This window comes from Schistocerca gregaria, chromosome 3 (assembly GCF_023897955.1).
Source record: "Schistocerca gregaria isolate iqSchGreg1 chromosome 3, iqSchGreg1.2, whole genome shotgun sequence".
In the NCBI taxonomy this organism is placed as follows: Eukaryota; Metazoa; Arthropoda; class Insecta; order Orthoptera; family Acrididae; genus Schistocerca; species Schistocerca gregaria.
The window spans coordinates 846,577,531-846,599,542 of NC_064922.1; the positions used below are offsets into that span (position 1 = coordinate 846,577,531).

The 22,012-nt window shown below is 42.2% G+C and overlaps 2 protein-coding genes across 2 annotated transcripts in view; one reads left to right on the plus strand and one right to left on the minus strand.

Annotated features, from left to right (window-relative positions):
• Positions 1-16,507, plus strand: part of LOC126354751 (proton-coupled amino acid transporter-like protein CG1139) — a 150,948-nt gene extending 134,441 nt beyond the window's left edge. Inside the window, exons 7-10 of the mRNA XM_050004631.1 lie at positions 2,973-3,260; positions 8,877-9,055; positions 14,518-14,687; positions 14,949-16,507. Coding sequence (XP_049860588.1) covers positions 2,973-3,260; positions 8,877-9,055; positions 14,518-14,687; positions 14,949-15,202 — 891 coding nt within the window. The 3' untranslated portion in view covers positions 15,203-16,507. The remainder of the gene's footprint in view (positions 1-2,972; positions 3,261-8,876; positions 9,056-14,517; positions 14,688-14,948) is intronic.
• Positions 16,508-17,873: 1,366 nt separating this feature from the next.
• LOC126354752 (proton-coupled amino acid transporter-like protein pathetic) overlaps positions 17,874-22,012 on the minus strand; it is a 144,862-nt gene continuing 140,723 nt past the window's right edge. The window contains exon 10 of the mRNA XM_050004632.1: positions 17,874-19,963. Within this exon, the coding sequence (XP_049860589.1) occupies positions 19,734-19,963 (230 nt within the window). The 3' untranslated portion in view covers positions 17,874-19,733. The remainder of the gene's footprint in view (positions 19,964-22,012) is intronic.

The window sequence follows — 22,012 nt, forward strand, 5'->3', positions numbered from 1 at the left end:
TGTCACAACACCATACACCTTCTTCAGTCTTTCATGAATGCGTATGGGCGTTTCACCTTCTGCATTCAAGAATTTAATCACACAACGCTGTCTCAAACGAACATCGATGTCGGCCATCTTACAAACTTCTGCTGTGCTGCCACCTGTTGACACAGAAAGTTACTACTGCAGTGGATTGCAGAAGAAGGTTTGAGGAATGGCGCCAAATTCAAATTTTTCACTTAACTTAATTTTTTTAAGTAGAAAAAAAATGGGAGGCATTACTTTTTGACCGACCCTCGTATTAAAATTTCTTGTCAGAGAAGTTTAAGAATTTGTTCTGGCTACACTTTTAGTTTTAGTATTTACGTTCATAACCTGGAACTATTGTTGGTCTTCTTACTGCTACCACTCACTTCTTCCAGATGAGCTGTTAGTGAAGTTGCTATGAATATTTTTGTATTTGCCTTGCACCATTAACTTGTTAACACTATGGACCTGTATTGCACCATACCTATTTGTAACATAAGATTTCTTGGCTTACCAATGAAACAATCCTTTAACTGAGCGAGTAGATTTAGCATCTGCTAAATTTATCCGCTCTTGAGTGAATGTGGTTTAATTGAGCTTGATTTAAAACTCATTCGTGTTGCGACTGCAGGAGACACTTTTCAGTTTGTGCTAAGCCGCTTTCTGAGTTCTGCACTTCGATCAGTGAAAACGAAATCATTATAGTATCATTTTGTTGCCCATATCTCTGTCTGACTGTTAAGAACCGTTTTCCTCAGCAATGGCGAGGTATATCAAGTCGAAATATATATCAAATAGTAAGATTACGGTTGCTTGACAGTCCAGAAATGTCAAGCTTTTATGTCAAAGCAATCGAGATATGGCCATTTGTTAGATATTTCGATACTCCCTAATTGAGTCATCAAAGCCTACAGGTTACTTCTCGTTAAGCTGGTATCACGAAATACGTAAGAAGAAAAGTTCCACAGCACAAAAAAAGGACGATATCCAAAAAATTGTTAAATTGGCAGTTACATCTCACTAAAAAAATACATTATGTGATCAAAAGTATCCGGACACGCCCAGAAACACACGTTTTTCATTTTAGCAGCATTTTGCCACCACCTACTGCCAGGTTCTCCATATCAGCGACCTCAGTAGTCATAAGACATCATGAGAGAGCACAATGGGGTGCTCGGCAGAGCTCACGGAGTTCGAACGTGGACAGGTGATTGGGTGTCACTTTTGTCATACGTTTGTACGCGAGATTTCCACGCTGCCAAACATCCCTAGGTCCACTGTTTCCAATGTGGTAGTCAACTGGAAATGTGAAGAGACACGTACAGCTAAAAAGCGTACGGTCGACCTCGTCTGTTGACTGACAGAGGCCTCCGACAGTTGAAGAGGGTCGTAACGTGTAATATTCAGACATCTATCCAGACAATCACACAGGAATTCTAAACGTCATCAGGATGCAGTGCAAGTACTATGACGGTTAGACGGAAAGTGAGAAAACTTGGATTTCATGGTCGAGTGGCTGCTCATAAACCACACATCACGCCGGTAAATGCCAAACGACAGCTCGTTTGGTGTGCCAGGCCTCACCGAACTGCATCAGTACCTCTACTGAGTACAGCGCTCCGTGAAGAATAGGCTGCCATTCCCCAAGAAACCTTCCAGCAGCTGACTGAACATATGCCTGCTAAGGGTGGGCCAACCCTCCACTGAACTTCAGCATTATCGATGGAAGGCTCCACGAACTAGTAAGTCATTTTCAGGCAGGTGCCCCAATGCTTTTGATCACATAGTGTATTTCTTCTGTTATTTGTTATCAGATATCTGTCTGTCCTTCCACCTGTCAAGACCCCTTTTACTCAGGAACCAATCATACGTATCAATTTGAAATTTTTTCGCGTGCTGAGGTATGTACTCTCTTGGTAGGACAATAAGATAAGGCTATTTATGTTATATACTTCGATACTCGTGAATTGAAACGTGTAGAGTACTTCCCGATGACGTAGAATAATGAAATTTGGCAAGATGTAAGATATCACAGTAAAAATAAAGGGGAAAAAATCAGAAAATTGAAAATTTGTAACTATATCACGCGAAAAAGGCTTGTGTTATTTTGTATCTGACTTCAAACATGAAGTTAAAACTTTATCGAAAGTCTTTGGGTCTCTGGGGCCGATATCTTGCCTGTATCAATGTAGGTAACTAGCAAAAGTCGTCGAGAGTCTCTGTTCACAGGATGGATGACTGCCTATGCAGGCAACTAAGTTTACAGGAACACTCAGTGCGTCAGTCTTCTTCAGACATGACCAACTTCTTTTCTGCGTTTTTGACTTTTTACGCTTTGATCACTACAAGTTTTTGAACTTCCGAACTATTCGTTTCCTATCATTTTATTGTTAGCGTATTTTTTTAATTGCAAAAGGTTTTGATTCTTATTTAATAAACTGTTGCTAAAATATACCTTGGTTTGTGGTTCCAGTACGTTTTAGCTCCCCAACCAGTTCTCTACCACCTCACCATTCCCACACGACATACTGATCAGGCGACTCATACTGCCAAATTCTTTGCAAAGTTGCCTCGATGTTGTAATCACTGAAATAACACCACATACCCTCTCAACCCATGAAGTTTCATTTCATATCATTGCCCCTTCCTGGGTGCTTCAAGATTCTTGTCAAGCAGTGTATAATACCAGAGATATGAGACATAAGAAATTGTATTGTTATGTTACACGTTCACAGAGAGAAAGTTCATCGTGGAAACTCTCCTCCAGGCTGTGGCTAACTCTCTTCTCTACAGTACCCTTTCTTGTGTAATTCCTGCAAAGTAGGTCTGGAAGCAGAAGGAAAGCTCCTGACGGAAAATGCGCAGCTAAGTCGGCAGAGAACTTGCCCGCGAAACGCAAAGCTTCCAGGTTCGATTCCCGGTACCGTCCGCGGTTTTCAGTGTCTATGTGTGTAACTGTACAGATCGGAGACTACCACTCGACGTCTGAGGCGACGCGCTTCGACATCCGGATCTACACGGTGATGCTGGCGCCTCTGCTGCTTGCGAAGGGCCAGCTGCGGCACCTCGAGACGCTGGTGCCCTTCTCGATGCTGGCCAACCTGTGCATCGTAACGGGCTTCGCGGTCACCCTGTACTACATGTTCGTCGACCTGCCTCCGCTGGAGGACCGCCGCCTCGTACCCTCCTCCGTCACCGCCCTACCGGTCTTCCTCACCACCACCATCTACGCCATGGAGGGCGTTGGCGCGGTGAGTATTCGCACCTACACTACTGGCCATTAAAATTGCTACACCAAGAAGAAATGTGAATGATAAACGGATATTAATTGGACAAATGTATTATACTAGAACTAACTTGTGATAACATTTTCACGCAATTTGGGTGTATAGATCCTGAGAAATCAGCACCCAGAATAACCACCTCTTGCCGTAATAACGGCCTTGATACGCCTGGGCATTGAGTCAATCAGAGCTTAGTGGCGTGTACAGGTACAGTTGCCCATGCAGCTTCAACACGATACCACAGTTCATCAAGAGTAGTGATTGGCGTATTTTGACGAGCCAGTCGCTCGGCCGCCATTGACCAGGCGTTTTCAATTGGTGAGAGATCTGGAGAATGTGCTGGCCAGGGCAACATTTGACATTTTCTGTATCCAGAAAGGCCCGTACAGGACCTGCAACATGCGGTCGTGGATTATCCTGCTGAAATGTAGGGTTTCGCAGGGATCGAATGAAGGATAGAGCCACGGGTCGTAACACATCTGAAATGTAACGTCCACTGTTCAAAGTGCCGTCAGTGCGAACAAGAGGTACAGAAAGGGTATGGCTACGAGTCACAGGATGTTATTCAAGCAGGTCACACTGGTCACTGTGCCCTGGACGAGCACCAATGTGATCTATGGTTGTATCCAATAGTACCTCACACCATAAGCCCTCGAGTTGGTGCTGTATGTCTTGTACAAATGCAGTCACTTCGATGCCGCTGCCTCTGTCTGCTGCGAACGAAATTGCGGCCATCATTTTCAAACTAACAGAACCTGTATGCCTGATGCCATCCCTGTCACCAGTGACGTCGTTCCATACACTATTGCCGTCTAGAATGTATGTGCACATTCGTCAAAGGTAAGCGGAGAAGTAACGGTCACGTAACCAATGCCTTGACGGGCTGTCACCCCTGATAGTGTACGATGGGTTGTACTGTTCCACTGTTGTGCCAGAGCCGAGGAGGTGGCACATCTGTCCTGCAATACCACTGGGATGAGGTGTCAATCTTCTCGGTGGTCTGGGGGAGGGGGGGGGGGGAGGGGATGGCTCTGGGTGGCGTGACCTGACCCATCTCGTGGTGTTCTACGGCATTCCTTTAACCATTCTGCACACACCCGTTGTACTACCTAAGCACTTCGTCCCACACGCGCAGCAGTTTCCCGGATGGATGCTTCACATTCTCTCATGTCAACAACGCGCCCTGTTGCAAAGTCACTGATTTCACAGTACGGATCATGCATACGTCTACGGGGCATCCTGCACGTCTGCCCCAGTCACACTGATCAGTTACCTTCGGTTTATAGCGTCAAAGAGAGCCGCAGACATATTTTACCGATAGATGGAATTGCGCCGCGATATTGATGTCGACCTTGAAGCTGTTGGCCGACATGGGGAAAATGCTAATCATTTCTGCACAACATACTAATGTACATGCCCTGTGAATATGAACGTCCTTCCTCTAGCAGTTAAAGGTGTTCTGTTTATTTCTGAACATGAGTGTCCTGAGTTGCTTAATTTCTAAGTTCACATTGATTGCCGGACGGAGTGGACGAGCGGTTCTAGGCGCTACGGTCTGGAAACGCGCGACCGGCCTCGGGCATGGATGTGTGTGATGTCCTTAGGTTAGTTGGGTTTAAGGAGTTCTAAGTTCTAGGGGACTGATGACCTCAGAAGTTAAGTCCCATGGCGCTTAGAGCCATTTGGACCATCACATTGATTGTTTACAAGTTCCACAGATGTCAATTACAACGTCTCGCCATGATGTACCCAGAACCGTACACTTGTTGAGTGAAAAATGTGGCAACACGTTAGACACTTACCCCTGTATGATTTATTTCAAGCTGCCTATTGCTCGTGATTGCCAAATGTTACTGCAAAAATACCTCACTGAAGGCGAAAGCAAGTGAAGACTTACGATGATTTTTCGGAGTATTAAATTCATTTGTGTTTATACAAGGAGTTCAGAGAGTTTGTGTGCAGCCACAACATATGCTGGAAATGACGTCTTCGTGAGGCTAAACAAGTGTTAACCCGCTTAGTTTTATTGTCAAACACTATCTGCAAACCTTATTGTGATGTGCTTCTCACGTTCGCTGTTAGTTCAGTTTTTAAATCACAAAGCGTGAGTGGGCGAATGCGGTACACTACAGATTTTGCTGATCCACAAAGAAATCAGTCTGCTGCAGTAAATTCCGGGGAGAGAGGATCCATAGAATATTCGAGATGACACGTTTCACAAAAAAATCTCTTCCGGAAGGCGCATTCTGTTATTAGTTGCCTGCGCAAAACACCATCCTGTTGGAACCATGAGTAGTCGATCTCTTCTTCCTTTACCTGGTCAATGCAACCGTGGATGATTAAACAATGGCGTTCACTGTTTAAGGTTCCTTCCAAAAATATTGGTCCAAAAATGCATCATCTGGATACAGCCAACCACAGTCCAGTTTTCGGATCATGCAATAACAACACGAGTATTCTCCATTGAAAATATTCGTATGTTTTGTGTGCTAACATAACCAGAGAGATGGAACAAGGCCTCGCAGGCAGGGGGAGAGGCGTCACAGTGACTGCATTCGCACCACAAATACAGCGCCTACTCAAGGGCTTATGGTGTGGGGTGTTATTGAGTACAACCACAAATCATAACTGGTGCGTGTCCAGGGCAAAGTGACCAGTGTGATATATGTGAATGACATCCTGTGACCTGGTGTCATACCCTTACTGCACAACACCCCAGACGCCATTTTTCAGCAAGACAACGCACGAATAGATGCTGCTGCACGAGCACGCGGTTCCTGGTGTCGCATGATGTCAGCTTTTGCCCTATCCCGCCAGATCACCAGACCTGTCGCCGATCGCAAATGTGGGGACATAGTGAAACGAAGGGTGCAGCGCTATGAGTTAATGGCAACCATCACAGATGAACTTTGGAACGAGGTCAATACAGCATGGGTGGCTATATCAAAGTATGCCATTCGCGACATGTGTGCGTCAATGCCATCACGCATGGAACAAGTCATAAGGGCCCGTGGTGAACACTGTGCATACTAGGCAACATGACGCATGCTGAACAGGGGTGGCTGAAATGCTCATTTCTGAAGAACATTCTAATGTACATGTCATGTGAATATGAACGTCCTATATCTAGTCGATCACGGTGATCCGTTTTTTTTTCTGAACGTGATTGTTAACGCTGGTGACTGACAAAAACAACCAGAGAACAGTTGACGTTCGGCAGGTGCGCAGCGGATGCCATACGTTTCCGCCGAAATGTATTTCGAAAGCAAACCGGCGTGGTATGGTCGGACGATGTGTTGAGTTACGACGCTGCCTCTGATGTTGAGCTGTTGGGAACGTGAGCAGCACCCGTCTGTACTGCGGCTGACGACACTCTAGGCTACTGCACACCGATACTTTGGTTGTGCACTGCTTTCTCAGCTAGGAGATTTGTGTTCGATTCCTGAATGGACAATTTTAATTCCTCATAAATCTACAGAGGACGGTACCATTATTGAAGATCCAGGGAATATAAAAGATCTCTCTAGAAAGAACATTTTAAGAAGCTGTTAAACGCTGAGGAGCACATACATGAGGAAACAACAAATAATGGAGAAATTGGGAGAAGTTGGGAAGCAGAATTAGGACAAATTACACGGGAAGAAATGGAAGAAGCTGTGAAGAAGATGAATGGGGGAAAGCCCCAGGATCTGATGAAGTATCAGTGGACATGATAAGAGCAGCAGGTCCAGTGGGAATGCAGTGGCTGTATAGAGTACTATCAAGCATGTGGAGAAATAGTAAAATACCTGCCGACTGGAGAATGGGAGACATTGTTCCCATCTTCAAGAAAGGCAATAAAAGACTTTGTAAAAACTACAGAGGAGTAACCCTCATGAGTCATACAGCCAAGATTTTTGAAAGAATTTTACTAAATCGAACAAGTGAAAAGATAGAAAAGGAGCTGAGTGAAGAACAGCATGGGTTTAGGAAAGGAAGGAGCACGATCGACCTGATATTTTCTATCCGTCAACTGATGGAAAAATTTGGGAGTATAACAAAAGGGTGATAATGGTTTTTATAGACATAGAAAAGGCATATGACTCAGCTGACAGGGAAAGACTCTGGGAAGAACTGAAGAAGATAGATATAGAAGATGGATGCATTAATGTTATAAAGACAATGCACAGAGGCCACAATTGTAGAATTAGAACACCATTGGGGAACTTTGAATACTTCGAAATAAGACAAGGACTTAAGACGGAAGTATTCTGTCTCCTGCGCTTTTTAATGTTGTAATGGGGGGAATGAATGGGCCAGTTAAATATATAGTAAAAAAGAAAGACAAAAAGATAATTTTTGCAGATGATATGGTATTATGGGGTGATAAAGAGTTACAGTTACAGCTTGATGCGTGGAAGGAAATAATGAAAAGGTATGGATCATAAATAAATAAAGATAAGAGTGAAGTAATGGTATTTGGAAGAGAGAAAGGAATCAATGGAAATATTACCTTGAATGGAGAACCCCTCAAAGTGGTAGAAAGTTTCACTTATTTAGGGGGTGAAATATCTAGGGATGGAAGAATAACTAACGAAATTAATAGGAGGTTACAGAAGGGAGGCAATTTCTACCAAACAATAAAGCATCTGATTTGGAATAATGAGGTTTCAGAAAGAGCAAAACTCGTTATGTATAATAACTATTACATCCCTATTGTCACCTATGGTGGAGAAATATGGACAATGACAGAAAGGGACTGGAGCAGACTGCAAGCAGGGGAAATGAAATTTCTCAGAGCAGTTAAGGAAAAGACAAGAATGGACAGAGTAAGGAATGTAGAGATTAGAAAGGACCTCAAACAAGAAAGTATGAGAGAATAAATTGAAAGAAAGAGATTAAGATGGTATGGGCATGTTAAGAGGATGCATGGGCAGAGACTCCCCAAAATTATGGAAGAACTAAAGATGGATGGGAAAAGACCTAGAGGGCGCCCAAGAACAGTGTGGACAATGAGAGTGAGAATATCTGTTGAAAGGAGAGGTGTGACCTGGTAGCAAGTGGAGGAAGAAAAGTGGTGGGAGGACCGAGCCAAATGGAGAGGATTCGTCAGCACCCAGACCCGGCAGTAGCTGGAGCGGGGTTCGGATATAGATAGATAGATAGATAGATAGGTAAATCTACGATACTTTGTTCGCTTGTGGAAATATGTATAGATGTAGATATGCTACACAAGCATTTTGCCTAGGACGAAATGAAATATTGCTACTCTGTGTGTAGTGACATCAATATCTCCAGGACATTCTTCAGTGTTTTCTGCGCTCATCTTCGGGAAACTTTGTCCATATTTGGAAACAAAATCTGTAAGTCTGGGACAGGAGCAGCTGTCCCTGGATACCATTACGGTATGAGTAGACATTAGCGAGCATATAGTGTCCTGTGTGATGATTTCTGATCGCTTACCAACCATGCAGGAAATGACATTCGCGTCCACGTTAGTCAGCTCGTTGCGTGAGAGGATGATATAAGACCGACGTCCCAAGTGGCCTTTGCTCTGAGGGTGTAGACTGTTTCAGTAACGAGAGACTTACGTTTGGTTCGCAGGTGATGCCTGTGGAGAACAACATGCGGAATCCCACACACTTCTCGGGGTGTCCCGGAGTGGTGAACACGGCCATGGCTCTGATGTGCACCCTGTACTGCGTGGTGGGCTTCTTCGGCTACTACAAGTACGGGGAGGACACCATGGGCAGCATCACGCTCAACCTCCCCGTAGACGACATGTGAGTCCAGTTAACAGTGCTGCGGTGGCTCCACCCAAATAAAGTTCTGTTTGTATGCTTTATTTACATCCAGTACTCTTAAAGGCTTGCAGATGTACTAGGCGTATTCGGAAAGTAAGGGCCGATTAGGCGCGAAATGGAAACCACCGTTAAAATCCGATGGAACTTTACACAGATGTATTGGGCAGTGTCTTTATTGTGCCTGTCGAATGCTTCAAGGCGCTCTTTTCAGACCATAGCGCAAAGTGATCACGTAGAAACGCCTAAAACAACAGTGTCTCCTGTCAAGTATTTGGATCTGGTGAGAGACTTCGCCTGAAGCTATGCAGCCCACATAACATAAATGTCATACGTTTCTTTCTTGAAGACAATTTTCAGCCGCATTCTGCAGGGGCAATGAAGACGTTCCTGCAGCGTCTTTAATGGGAAGTGTTTGATCAGCCACAATACAGCCCTTAATTGGCTCCCTCCGTTGCTCATCTCTCCTCACATGAACCGCTGGCTACGAAGACAACATTTTGGCACAGACAACGAAAGGCAGAGAACTGGCTGCAGGCGGCTGCTTTCAGGGTACTGGGAAGTTTGTAAAACGGTACGACAAATGTCTAAGTCAGAGCGGCGACTATCTACAGAGGTAACTGGAAGGTGTGGCTAACTGTTGCGAATAAAAAAAATAGTATTTTCACTGTGGCTCTCATTTCGCGACCGATAGGACCTTACTCTCCGAACAGCCCTCGTAGTATAATTTATAGATTTAACATTACACGCTCTAACAACCCGACCACAATAGTTAAGTATGATTGTAGTGTTGCTCACGCTACTAACTGTTGCATTTTCGGGCAACAACAAACTTATATTATGTGGCAGGTGTCATTAGAGCACAGTTAATAAAGTCATTGCTTGAAATGATGGATAAACTAGGCACTCATCTTTTCGTGTTTCCCACACTGGTCTCGTGGTGAACTCATGGCACAATCGTCGAAAAACTAGGTAGTGATGATTCCAAGATCGGATGCAAAGACGCCTAGGTGTTATTCTGCGATATTCAAAAGCTTTATAAATGTGTTTCATAAACCATTCTTAAGGTTAAACTTTTGCTATTTAGGACAATGGTGATGTAAAAAAGTAATCAACACTACGAATGTAAGTTACACTTCTTTTTCTCATTACTTTTGTTACAATATCACGTAACTCGTTCCAAAACAGCACTTCACAATATAAAACATACTTGAAAATATCTTCCTCACTGTTAAAGTTCACATTTCTTAAACTGACTACAATTTGCGTCTTTTTAACGTGACGACCAAAGCTTGACTCTTTAATAATCGCTTACGCGCCCAAAAATCAGAGTTACAAGTACGTCAAAAATCATAGTGACAAAAGAAAGAATATACATACGAATAATATCTTTGCAATATATACATATCGATGTATCGAAGTACCTCTACATTATTGAAATCAAATCTGAATGTTGTCACAGAAATATGTTAACTATTTTACAGAAACACATTAGAATATTGCTGGTATAGAGAGGTTGAGGTAATTCAAGTACCATTACAACGCGCAACAACACACGATTCGGAAAAGGAACAAGTCAAAGATAGACAAAGCTGTAAACAACCTTTCGCTGCCTGCGTCTTACCTCTGCTACCTTCTGAATTTCAAAGAGTGTAGCCCAGTCGGCACCGTCAAAAACATGTTTTGACTTTACAATTGCTATAAACGGACGTTTGCTTCTCCTCAGCCTACCCTCTAAGAGCAGTCGTGTGGTCAATATTACCAAGCCCACTCTTCTTGAGGTAGACTCTTCTTGTAAGTAATTCGTGTCAGTACTTCGCAACCATGACTTATTAAGCTAATAGTTCGGTAATATTGATACATCTCAGTACCTCCTTTCTTTGGAACTAGAATTATTATATTCTTCTTTAAATGGGAGGATATTTCCTGTGTCTTATACATCTTGCACACAGGGTGGAATGGTTTGGTCATGTGTGACTCTTACAAGATCTCAATAATTGTAAGAGAATATCGGCTGTTGCAGGGCCATGGATTCGTCTTAGGTTCTTCAGTGCTTTGTGAAGTTCTTCTTCCATCTCATTTTCATCTGCGTTCTCTACCCTTTCTACAATATTGCCAGGAAGTTCATTTCCCTCATATAACCCATCTATATACCCCTTCCATCTTCAGCTTCTCTTTCCTATTGAGCTCTTAAAATCCATTCGAATTATTAATGAAGGGGAGCTAACAGCTATTTAAATTTTCGAGGCCTTTTGTTGTGTAACAAAACCTCTCACTCTTGACGTTCTTTTCATATTAACTGCAGATATTTGATGATAACAGATGCCTAAGCGTCTTTATAAATATAGACTTTTATTTAGGGAGCTGCACAGTTTTATTGATACAGCGTCCAAACAGTTTCAAAATCTGTTTAATATTCCTATAGGCTATATCTGTCTTGCACTTAGCTATGCAGTGTGTTTGTTTTAAACTCAGACTGCTGAATATCTCGAAAACAGCGCTTCGTACAAAAAAAAAAAAAAAAAAAAAAAAAAAAAAGAAAGAAAAAACGATCTGGTGAAAAGTTGATAGTAGAGGGGACATCAGTATGCGCTACAATTGGGCATCTCATAACCACAACTGCGACGTGGAGGGGTCAACTTTGTATTTTAAAATAAGACCCCCACCCTCGCATTTTTATTGCAGATTCTACACGCTGAAAATTAGGTGCAATTTACTCAAATCATTGTTTCACATTCGTGGTAGATGGCGCTGTAATCGACAACTAGACGGTTTGCCTGCTTTTTGCAGTTCTAGAACCGACGCAGTTGATTTTGCATTTTGTTTATAATGTAAACTTTTGATTTTGAACGGTTAATATTAATGTTAATACGTTACTTTAGTGCTACGAATGTGATTGTACAGTACAAATAATAAGCCTAGACACTGACATTTCTGAAGAATAAGCTACTTGTATGACAACGTTGTTTTCTGTTCCCTACGGGTTTCATTGTGATGAGCCCCAAACCACCAGAATGACTGATTTCGGTGTCGGTCTTCGAACCCTGCCACGAGGGTGATTGGTGTGAAGCAAGGTGACACACGGAGTCCAAGCTCCCCAATGAGTGGCACGGGGTCTCCGAAAATCAAGAATTCCCGTAAAAACAGAAAAATATTACATACACGCTGTTGTTCCTGGATTACACTGAACGCAGTTTCTGACCTGAAACTGAAACAGCTAGCCATATTGTACTGCGCAATCAAATATACAACACTAAAGTAAATTGTAAATATCATCTGTTAGAACACAAAGGTTTACATCATACGTGAAATGTAGAATTAAATGTGTCGGTTCTTAACTCCATGAAAAGCACACTTGACATATGTCGACTACAGCGCCATCAACCACAAATGGAAAACAATGACCTTAGCAAACCGTATGTATTTTATGGCGTATAAACCGAATATACAATGAAAATGGGAAGCTTCCCTATGAAATTCAGAAGGCAGCAGGGTAAGGTAGAGTCAACGAAAGTGTGCTTACAGCTTGTGCAGCAACCAGACAGTCGTTGCAAGACTCGAAGGGCATGAAAGGGAAGAAGTGGCTTAGAAAGGAGTGAGAGAGGGTTGTATTCTACCCCTTACGTTTTCAATTTGTACGTTAAGGAAGCAGTAAAGGAAAACGAAGAAAAATTTGGTGTAGAAAGTAAAGTTAGCGGAGAACAATGAAGGGAGGGAAGAATTGTGGAGCGATACCAAAGCTTGAATAGTTGTAGCACAGACGGATGCCCTCTTTAATAGTATTAACTTTTCAGCTAGAACATTTATTTCCTACGATGCGTCGCTTTCGGGATATTTAGTTGTCTCAAGTCAACACTAACATTCTTATATTCGTCTGTAGATTTGCGTTTGCCCTCTATCAATTACTGCTTATCCATTTTGCACATTCTGTGAAACTCATTTTTTGACGTCTTTATTCCTTTTTCCCTGCTCCATTTACTGTATTTTTATGTTTTCCGTTTCATCAATTAAATTCAGTATCTCCTGCGATATTCAAGGACCTCAACAAGACATTGTCTCTTTACGTATTTCATCCTCTGCTGACTCCATTATTTCATCTGTCAGAGCTAGTCATTCGTCTTCTACTGTATTTCTAACTCCTGTTTTAGTCAATCCTTTGAAACTCCCTGCAAACTTTCTTCTTTTTTTTTTCAATTTACCGACGTCCCATCCCCCTTAGTTTACTTTCTTTATGCAATATCTTCAGTTTCAATCTACAGTTCGAAGTCAACAAATTGTGATCAGAGTCCACATATGCCCCTGGAGACGTCTTACAGTTTAAAATATGGTTCCGAAATAGATGTATATACTATATAATCAATCTGAAACCTTCCGGTGTCTCCAAGTCTCTTCTACGTATATAAACTTTTGCATGATTCTTAAATCAAACTTTATCGATGATTAAAAATTATGTTCTGTGAAAAATTCTACCAGGCGCCTTTCTCTTTCATGTTTCCCCCAGTCCATATTCACCTGCTAGTTTTCATTTTCTTCCTTTACCTACCATCGACTTCCAGTACCCTTTCACAGTTAAATTTTCGTCTCCTTTAACTATATGAATAATTTCCTTTGTCTTATCAAACATCTCTTCAGTCTCTTCATCACCTGCGGAGCTAGCTGGTATGTAAACTTGTACTACTGGTGTGTGTTTGTTTCAGTTTTGGCGATAATGTGTTAACTGTGTTGTTCGTTGCAGCTTGCCCACATTCCTATTTTCTTATTCACTATTGGATCTAGTTTTACATTATGTCTCTGTCATTTTTTTATTTATAATATTGAACTCAACAGACCTGTTCCCGTGACACCGAACTTCGCAAATCCCAGTTACAGCGCTATTAAAAAAAAAAGAAATAGGTGTCAAACATTTATTGCTTCCAAACTGCAAAAGTCAGAAGCTCAATTCCAACGTTCCTGGAAAGAGAAAAGTTCAAATTTTTATGCATTCAGAGTGAGAACCATGTGTTAGACTACAAATATCAAAACTGTCGCTCATTTCCTGCCACACACGAAGCAGCTGGTCTCTCGCTATCGAATGCACAGCTTCAGCAATGCGATGTGGCAGACGTTCAAGAGCGTCAGGTGTAAGGGGGATAATAACGCGGCCTTTTACCTAGCCCCTGAGATAAATGTTGCAAGATGTGTGGTCGAGAAACATGGGATGCCACCGGCGATGAAGTTCAACTTCTGATCCTCCTCTTCCAATACAACGTCCTGGAATGGTGTCATTCAGGTTATGTCGGACATGCACGTGCCTTTTTAAATTTAGTAATCTGTTTGCTCGATTAAGGGATCTAACAATCTAAGCTCCGACACATGCAAAGCCACACAGCCTGTGTCGTCTCAGCCACCATACTGGAACCGAACTTTCTGCATTGACGTATGCACTGCTGATAAAACTGTTTCAGCCTGGCTCAGGTGGTGAAGCTGGCAGTGGCGGCGTGTAGCTTCTTGACTTACGGGCTCCTGCTGTACATAGTGGTGGACATCGCCTGGAAGCCGCTGGCTGCCCGCATACACCCAGTATACCACAACGTTGGGGAGAGGATCTTCAGGGTGGTGCTGGTGCTTGGCTCAGGTGAGTAGGATCTTCTCAGCCCCGACATGATGTACCAATGGTGGTTCTGAAAGACTAAGGGAGGACATTTTTTACCATTTGGCATGTACGCAAGTGCGAAGTAAACTTTACCAACTGTCGTCCACAGTTAGTTCAAGTATGTTTATTGAATGCTCTGTCCTAACGAACCCCATAAGAAATATTTGGATGTTACCCCTGTCTGATCTCTAAAATGTAAAAAACCAAATAAGAAAAAGTGTGAACAGGTGTTGTGGATTACAGTGGGCATGGCAGTGGCAGTGCCGAACCTGGGCCCTGCAATCTCTCTGGTGGGTGCGGTCTGCTTCTCAACGCTGGGTCTGCTCTACCCTGCGGTGATCGAGTCCGTGGTACTATGGCAAGAGCCGGGGGCGCTCGGCTGGATGCGCTGGAAGCTGCTCAAGAACGCCTTGCTGGCTTCCTTGTCCATGCTGGCACTGGTCACTGGCTCCATATCCAGCGTTGAGGACATCATCGAGAACTATGGCGTCCAGTAGTGTGGCCACCCTGAGCACGAGCTGTACCTGTCACTAGGTGCCATACCTGACGGTCTGGTCTGGACTCAACCTGCAACAGTGACTGCTGGACGGGTAGGGACAAAATTACCAGAGGCGACTGTCAAGGGCGTGCAGGTGGAGGTGTTCTTCAACAAGTGATTCTATTGTGAACAATAGGCTTCTGATGTGCAGACCACCTCTATGTGTCAGACATGTACTCATGGAAGCGTACAGAGAGTCAGATCATTTTGCATCATACAGAGTTTCGGAACTCCGGTACGAACTTCCAGGACAGTATTTTATCCATCTTCTTCAGCGACTGTAGTTGTGTATATCGAAACAATCAGCAACCAGTTAAATAAAAGAAATTTAATTTCTTAACTGGTTTCAGGCACGTAATGCCCTTCTTCAGAAGGTTTTAATTTTCGGATTATTTGCGAGTGTCTGGGACTTGTAGAAGGGAGTCAGTACAAAATATTTTCGATAGGAACCCATGTCCCGAAACCTACCGTTTCCATTCTACGACGGTTTCAGTTCAGACATTCAACTTATACAGTTCTGCTTGACAAATGGAATTAGGCGTGATGCAGTACAATTATTATATGACAGTTCTAAAGGAAACATAACGAAACATCCGCTTATCACGTGAGCACGTTTGTTTGTGCTAACTCTGAAACATTACGTGTTTACATTATTCCAAAACACAAAAGAACCCAGCATGCTATACGTACAGAACACTATTGATGCATTACAACAGCAGTTCGACGTGACGACCATTAACGTTGTTACAAACATTGTACCTACGAAGCATGTTCTGACACGCACTCTCCGTCCTACCTGGTCTCTCTTCAGTTTTCAGCTCAGCTGTCAGAAATCGTGCGAGCAGACCTCGCTTTGTTTCTACACGAATCTCGTAAACTGTACTTTGAATACGACCCCAAAAGATGTTTCGTTATGTTGCTTTTCGAATTCCTGCGTGACGTCCAATTCAATTGCTCAAGCAGAAGTGGATAAATTAAACATCTGAACACAAACCGTCGTAGAACGACATCGGTACGTTTCCAGACGTGAGTTCCTATTAAAAATATTATGTACTCTTTCCTCTCTACAAGATCTGGAAGTTTGTTTTGGGAATTTCCGAACACCTGCATCTAGAGGAGTGCTACAGTTCCAAAGAGAATCATTTATTGATTAATAAACTATGTTTTCAATGAGATAGCTTCTTCCATACCAATATTTGTAAATTTATTTCTAAAGAATGTATAGATTGACTTAAACAGTATAAAGCATGGACCAGGAATGAGATTTCTGATCATTCATTGAAAAATTACATAGATCACACAATTTATTTCTTCAGAACCTTACTATATAATTTTTTGGTGAATATTACTCCTCTCGCTGAAATGCAGTTATTGAAATTATTTTCGTATGTTGTCACGCAAACCTCCAATATAAAATAAAATTTCTTCCTCAGTGTTACATGTTCTTTTGATGTCACTACAAACATGGATTTTATTGATACCATATAGAGTATGTGAGAGAATTGTGATTTATTTGAAATTCATGTTTAGAAATCGAGCAATAAATAATGATTCCAATAAAAATGAATTTTTAATATAACACGTTTTTAAATCGTACTAGAAAGTATAAAATAGTTTCTCCTAGCCTTATATAGATTCCTAACCACTCACAGGTAGTTCTGGAAATCTGTGGTTGTGAATGTTTGATAGCTACGAAGATATTTGTAGGGTTTAAAATTAAAAATATGGGACGGCATGCAACAGATAATTGTAAGAACGTTAACTATTCATGCATCAATATGATCATCAAAAACACAAATTTTCCATACCATCTGTGTGGGGTTAGGAATCTGTATGGGCTTAGAACGAAATATTTTATACTTTTTAGTCCAATCTGAAAATGCAGTATATTAAAAATTTGATTTTCTTTAAATAATCATTTCAAAAATCTTACTATTATCACTAGTTTATTAAACTGTACTGCTGATTAAATAACTTACCATTAACAACACCTTGTTGTGGAGGTTTCATTTTCTGGTTTTTCGTCTTGTGAAAGTGAAATTTTTCAATTGATTTTGTTGATCTTGTTATAGAGACACGTAAATTTCAGGTTTTTTTCAATTTCGATTTACATGGGTAGACCAAAATATTACTTCGTCCTACGTATATCTCTCGAGAAGACCATGAAGGTAAAAATTAGATTAATTTAATCTCACACAGAGGCTCAACACCAATGTATATTCCCGCCAATAATTCGCAAGTGAAGCAGACAAGAAAACGAGCTAATATTCCATTGTCATCCAATTCTGAGCTATGTGTAAAATTTCAAGTTTGTAGTTCGTCAGTAAGTTAATTTAAAAAAAGCTAGAAAAGAAGGCGATCTAATAAAACTGTAGTACAAAATTTTTTATTTACTTTAAAAATTTATGATGATACCGTTTCTAAATCTTCTCTTATTGTGCCACGTTGTCAACTACATTAACAAAAAATTCTTCATCAGCCTTACAGTTATGGTTCTCTTATGTCTGTCTAAACATATATATTGCATTGAAACTTATGTCAGGAACATGGTTTCTCAACTTTGATTTATATATGAAACATAACAAACATCTAATTTATTACAATCAAAAAATTATAGCATTTGCAAAACCTTACTTTTGTGAAGTTTAATTCAGAAGTATGAATGAAGCATATATAGATCATCACAACGTCATGTCAGAGTTCTTGCACATCTCTTAATATAATTGACGTTTTTGTCATTATAGAACTTTTCTTACAAAATAATTTATGATAAACCTATCAAATACAATTAATCTTTTAACAAGTTTTTTAATTGCATTAATTTTGTTAAGAACATCTTTTGAGTAATTGACATAAGAATTTTTGAGTCATAAATACACTGTAGGCTTCTGTACAATTGGTATTGGAGTGATAGCTCTGTGGAAACCAACATGGTCACTCAAACTAGCATGGTAGGCTAAGATGTCTGAAACACATACTGGGCAAATACATTAGTCTTAACACTATATTACAAAATAATATCGTTGGAAAATAAATAAAACACATCCTTTCCTGGCACAGGAAAATTGTTTGAAAAGTACATGAAAGTCACTCAAAAATGCTGTTAGGAACAGGCAGAATTTTAATTTCCCACCTCTACTGCAAAGCAACAGTTTCTTAAGGGGAACCACAAAGTTAAAATGTCTTTAATAGATGAGAGTTACACTAGAATGAATACTGATTTCTGAACACGAGCAATGGTAATGTAATGTACTTAACATCAAAAAATCGTCCAATAATTTTAATCACTCCATGTATCTCAAGAAGCACATGGGATAACAGATTACTGTTGAACACTATATGCCGCCTCACAGTGCCATGTGTAATTGTGTCTGTATGTAAGATAGTTAGTTGTTCTCAGAGAACATCGTATCACACTATGATCGAATCTTAACGGCACTGTTACATTCCATGGTTCATAGCTGATATATTGGTTTCAGAGATGTGTAAAAGATCACAGAGAATATTGCTTCACAGCACCGTCATAATCCAGTGAACAGTAGTGACATGTATACCTGCAATTTTAGGAAGCGTTTCATAATAGGGCTGGTTAGTCACACACTGTGTAGTTGTATACATACGGTATGATCGAAGCTGCTACCCAAGGAAAACATCTTCATTAGCAGAGTGTTCATTTAGAACTACTTTCAGTTACCAATATGAAGCCACATAGTTATTATGTGTAGAGCAACATATCCTTTAAACGCCCTGCGAATTCACGGGGTGGTTGACTTCAGTGTTGCTGTAGCTATTCCACAGTTGCTCCTGGTTTACGATTTGTGTTACATATGAGAAGGTTCAGTGACGTTTGGTAAACTAAACTAGGAGCTAGGGCTGCTCGGGTAGGGCTAGGGCTTCTCGAAGTAGGTCTCGGCGACGTTAAGACTGCTCCTGTAGAGCCTTGGGCTACATGGAGGACACACCGAGAATTATGAGGATGCTGGTATAAGGTCAAACCTACTCAACATAAGATTTGGTAATGTATATAATGGTGAAGTAGAGTTCTGTTCCTCACCAAAGGAACAAATGATGATGGTGTATGACCCTTGGACACTCAAAGTAGGCCTTGATAGTGTTGAGGATCGTATGTGACCCTTGGTTGTTCTGGGCAGGCCTTAATGATTCTGAGGGCACTGGTGCATAATCCTCGGCTACTCAGAGAAGGGGTCGCTGATGTTGAGGGTGCTGGTGTATGACCCTTACCTACTTAGAGTATTCTTCGATAATTTTGCGGATGCTGGTGTATGACTCTAGGCCACTCAGAGTAGGCCTCAGTGATGTCGCGAATGTCAATGTGTGACCACTGGATATTCAGAATAGGCATCAGTTATTTCGAGGAGGCTGATATAATACTCTGAGTAGGCCTCAGAGATGTCGAGGATGCTGATGTATTACTTGGCTACTAAGAGTAGGCTTCTATGAATCTGAGGATGCTGGTGTTTGAGCCTCGGCTACTCTGAGTAGGCGTCGATGATGCCCAGGACGCTGGTGTAGGACCCAGAGACGAGGGCTGCGAGTGCGAGCACGATGATGAGCGAGTCCTTAACGATAATCCGGCGGCTGGGCCAGCAGGTGGCCATCTCGATGGCGGCCGGACAAAGCAGACCCAGCGTCGAGAAGCACACGGCGCCCACCAGCGACACCACAGGGTCGAGCTTCGGGACCGCCGTCGCCAGCGCCACTGCCAACAGACGAACAAAAGTTATCACACCAACACAGGTGGCTAGTAGCTTTTCACTGGTTTCCTGCGTCAAAGAGAAGTGACAAAAAGAACGATAAATCAGAACGTTGCAGTCAGAGGAAGGCACAGCGTGCGATTGTGGGACGAGTCACCAACGCTGATATAGAGCTGTACAGATTTTGTGACGTCACTTCCTGTTTTTTCACGTTGAGGCACCATAGCCTCGCATGAAATACAAAATAAACTCTATGCTGTATGAGCAACGTACTATGAAAGGATGAACCAAAAAGAAGCCAGAACGCTCTCTACAGTACAAGCACAACTTGTGAGACGCCATATATCATTTGTCACTTCCAGTTAAGGATCTCATTTGGTGAGTTTTATGTACTGAAGTGACAAAACTCAAGGAGTACGTCCTAATTTCGTGTCGGACATCCTTTGGCCCAGCTAGTGGAGGAACTCGACATAACATGGTCTCAATAAGTAGTTGGAAGTGCCCTGCAGAAATACTGAGTCATGCTGCCTCTATAGGTGTCCATATTTGCGAAGGTGGTACCGGTGTAGGATTTTGTTCACGAACTGACCTCTCGATTATGTCTTATAAACGTTCGAGGGCATTCACGGCGGGCGATCTGGATGGCCAAACCAATTGCGAACAGTTATGGTCAGTTTACATGGAGCATTCTCGTCCATAAAAATTCCATCGCTGTTTAGGAACATGAATCCTATGAATGGCTTCAAATAATCTCCAAATAATCGAGAGTAATGATCGGTTCAGTTGGGCCACAGACCCAGTGTATTTCATTACACAGCCCACATTAGAATGAAGCCACCATCAGCTTGCAAAGTGCCTTGTTGACAATATGGGTCCATGGTTCCACGGGGTCTGTGCCACACTCGAGCCTTACCATCATCTCTTACTAACTGAAATTGGGACACATCTGACCAGGCCATGGTTTTCCCGTCCTCTAGGGACCAAGCGATATGGTCACTAGCCAATGAGAGATGCTGTAGACAATGTCGGACTGCTAGCGAAAGCACTAACGTTGCTAACCTGCTGCCATAGTCCATTAACCCCAAACTGATTTCTGCAGTTATTTCAAACAGTGTCGCTTGTCTCTTACTGGTGAAAACACTACAGAAATTCCGTTGGTCTTGGTCGTTAAGTGAAGCCCATTGGCCACTGCTTCATCCGTGACGAGAGGTAAAGTCTGAAATTTGGTATTCTCGGCACATTTCTGGCGGAAAAACGTGGCCACAGCATCTTATGGGGAGTCGAGTCATGGTATGCAGATATGCAGTGCAGGAAAAATTGCCACAAGGCTGTGCATGCCTAGGAGGACGGTGTATAAAATCCTATGAAACGTCCTGCATTCATACCCATACGAAATCACGCTTGCTGTTTCCTGCTGAGCTGCTGGCAAAACAAACGTTCGCTCTGGAATTTCTTGCTCTCATGAAATCAGTGAATGTCCATGGATCATTCTGCGGATAGTAGAAGCCCATTTCCATCTCCAATGACATGCCGATATGCAGAACTGCTGAATACGGGCAACGGAACATCCACTCTTCAGTCTGCAAAGGTTACTGTTTCTTCGCTTTGACGGCATAGTTTATCATACGGCCGTACTTTTCAAGGAGATGAGTCCTGTGGACTCGGTTATCTGTCCCGTCACTGGTAAGCGCGATCAAACCCACGCCATTCCTATCCCTCAAGATCGTGGTTGTGTGGGTAGGATCATTTTTATGTAAAATGGCGCACCTCCGCACATTGCACGGCCGGTCAAGCACTTCCCGCAGATATATTCAGCGGAAATGCTAGAATTATCAGCCGTCATTTCTCTACAGCCTGGCCGTCCCCATTACCTGACTAATCCGTGTGATATTTGGCCCTGTGGTTATCTGAATGATGTTCTGTTCAGTGTTCCAACTGCGAATGTAGCTGAAGAGACATATTGCGCAACGCATTCTGAACGTGACCGACAAGGCGCTTTGATTTGTTGTTCTCTGTTAATCGATTTTAAATTGTGGAAGAAAACGGCCGACAGC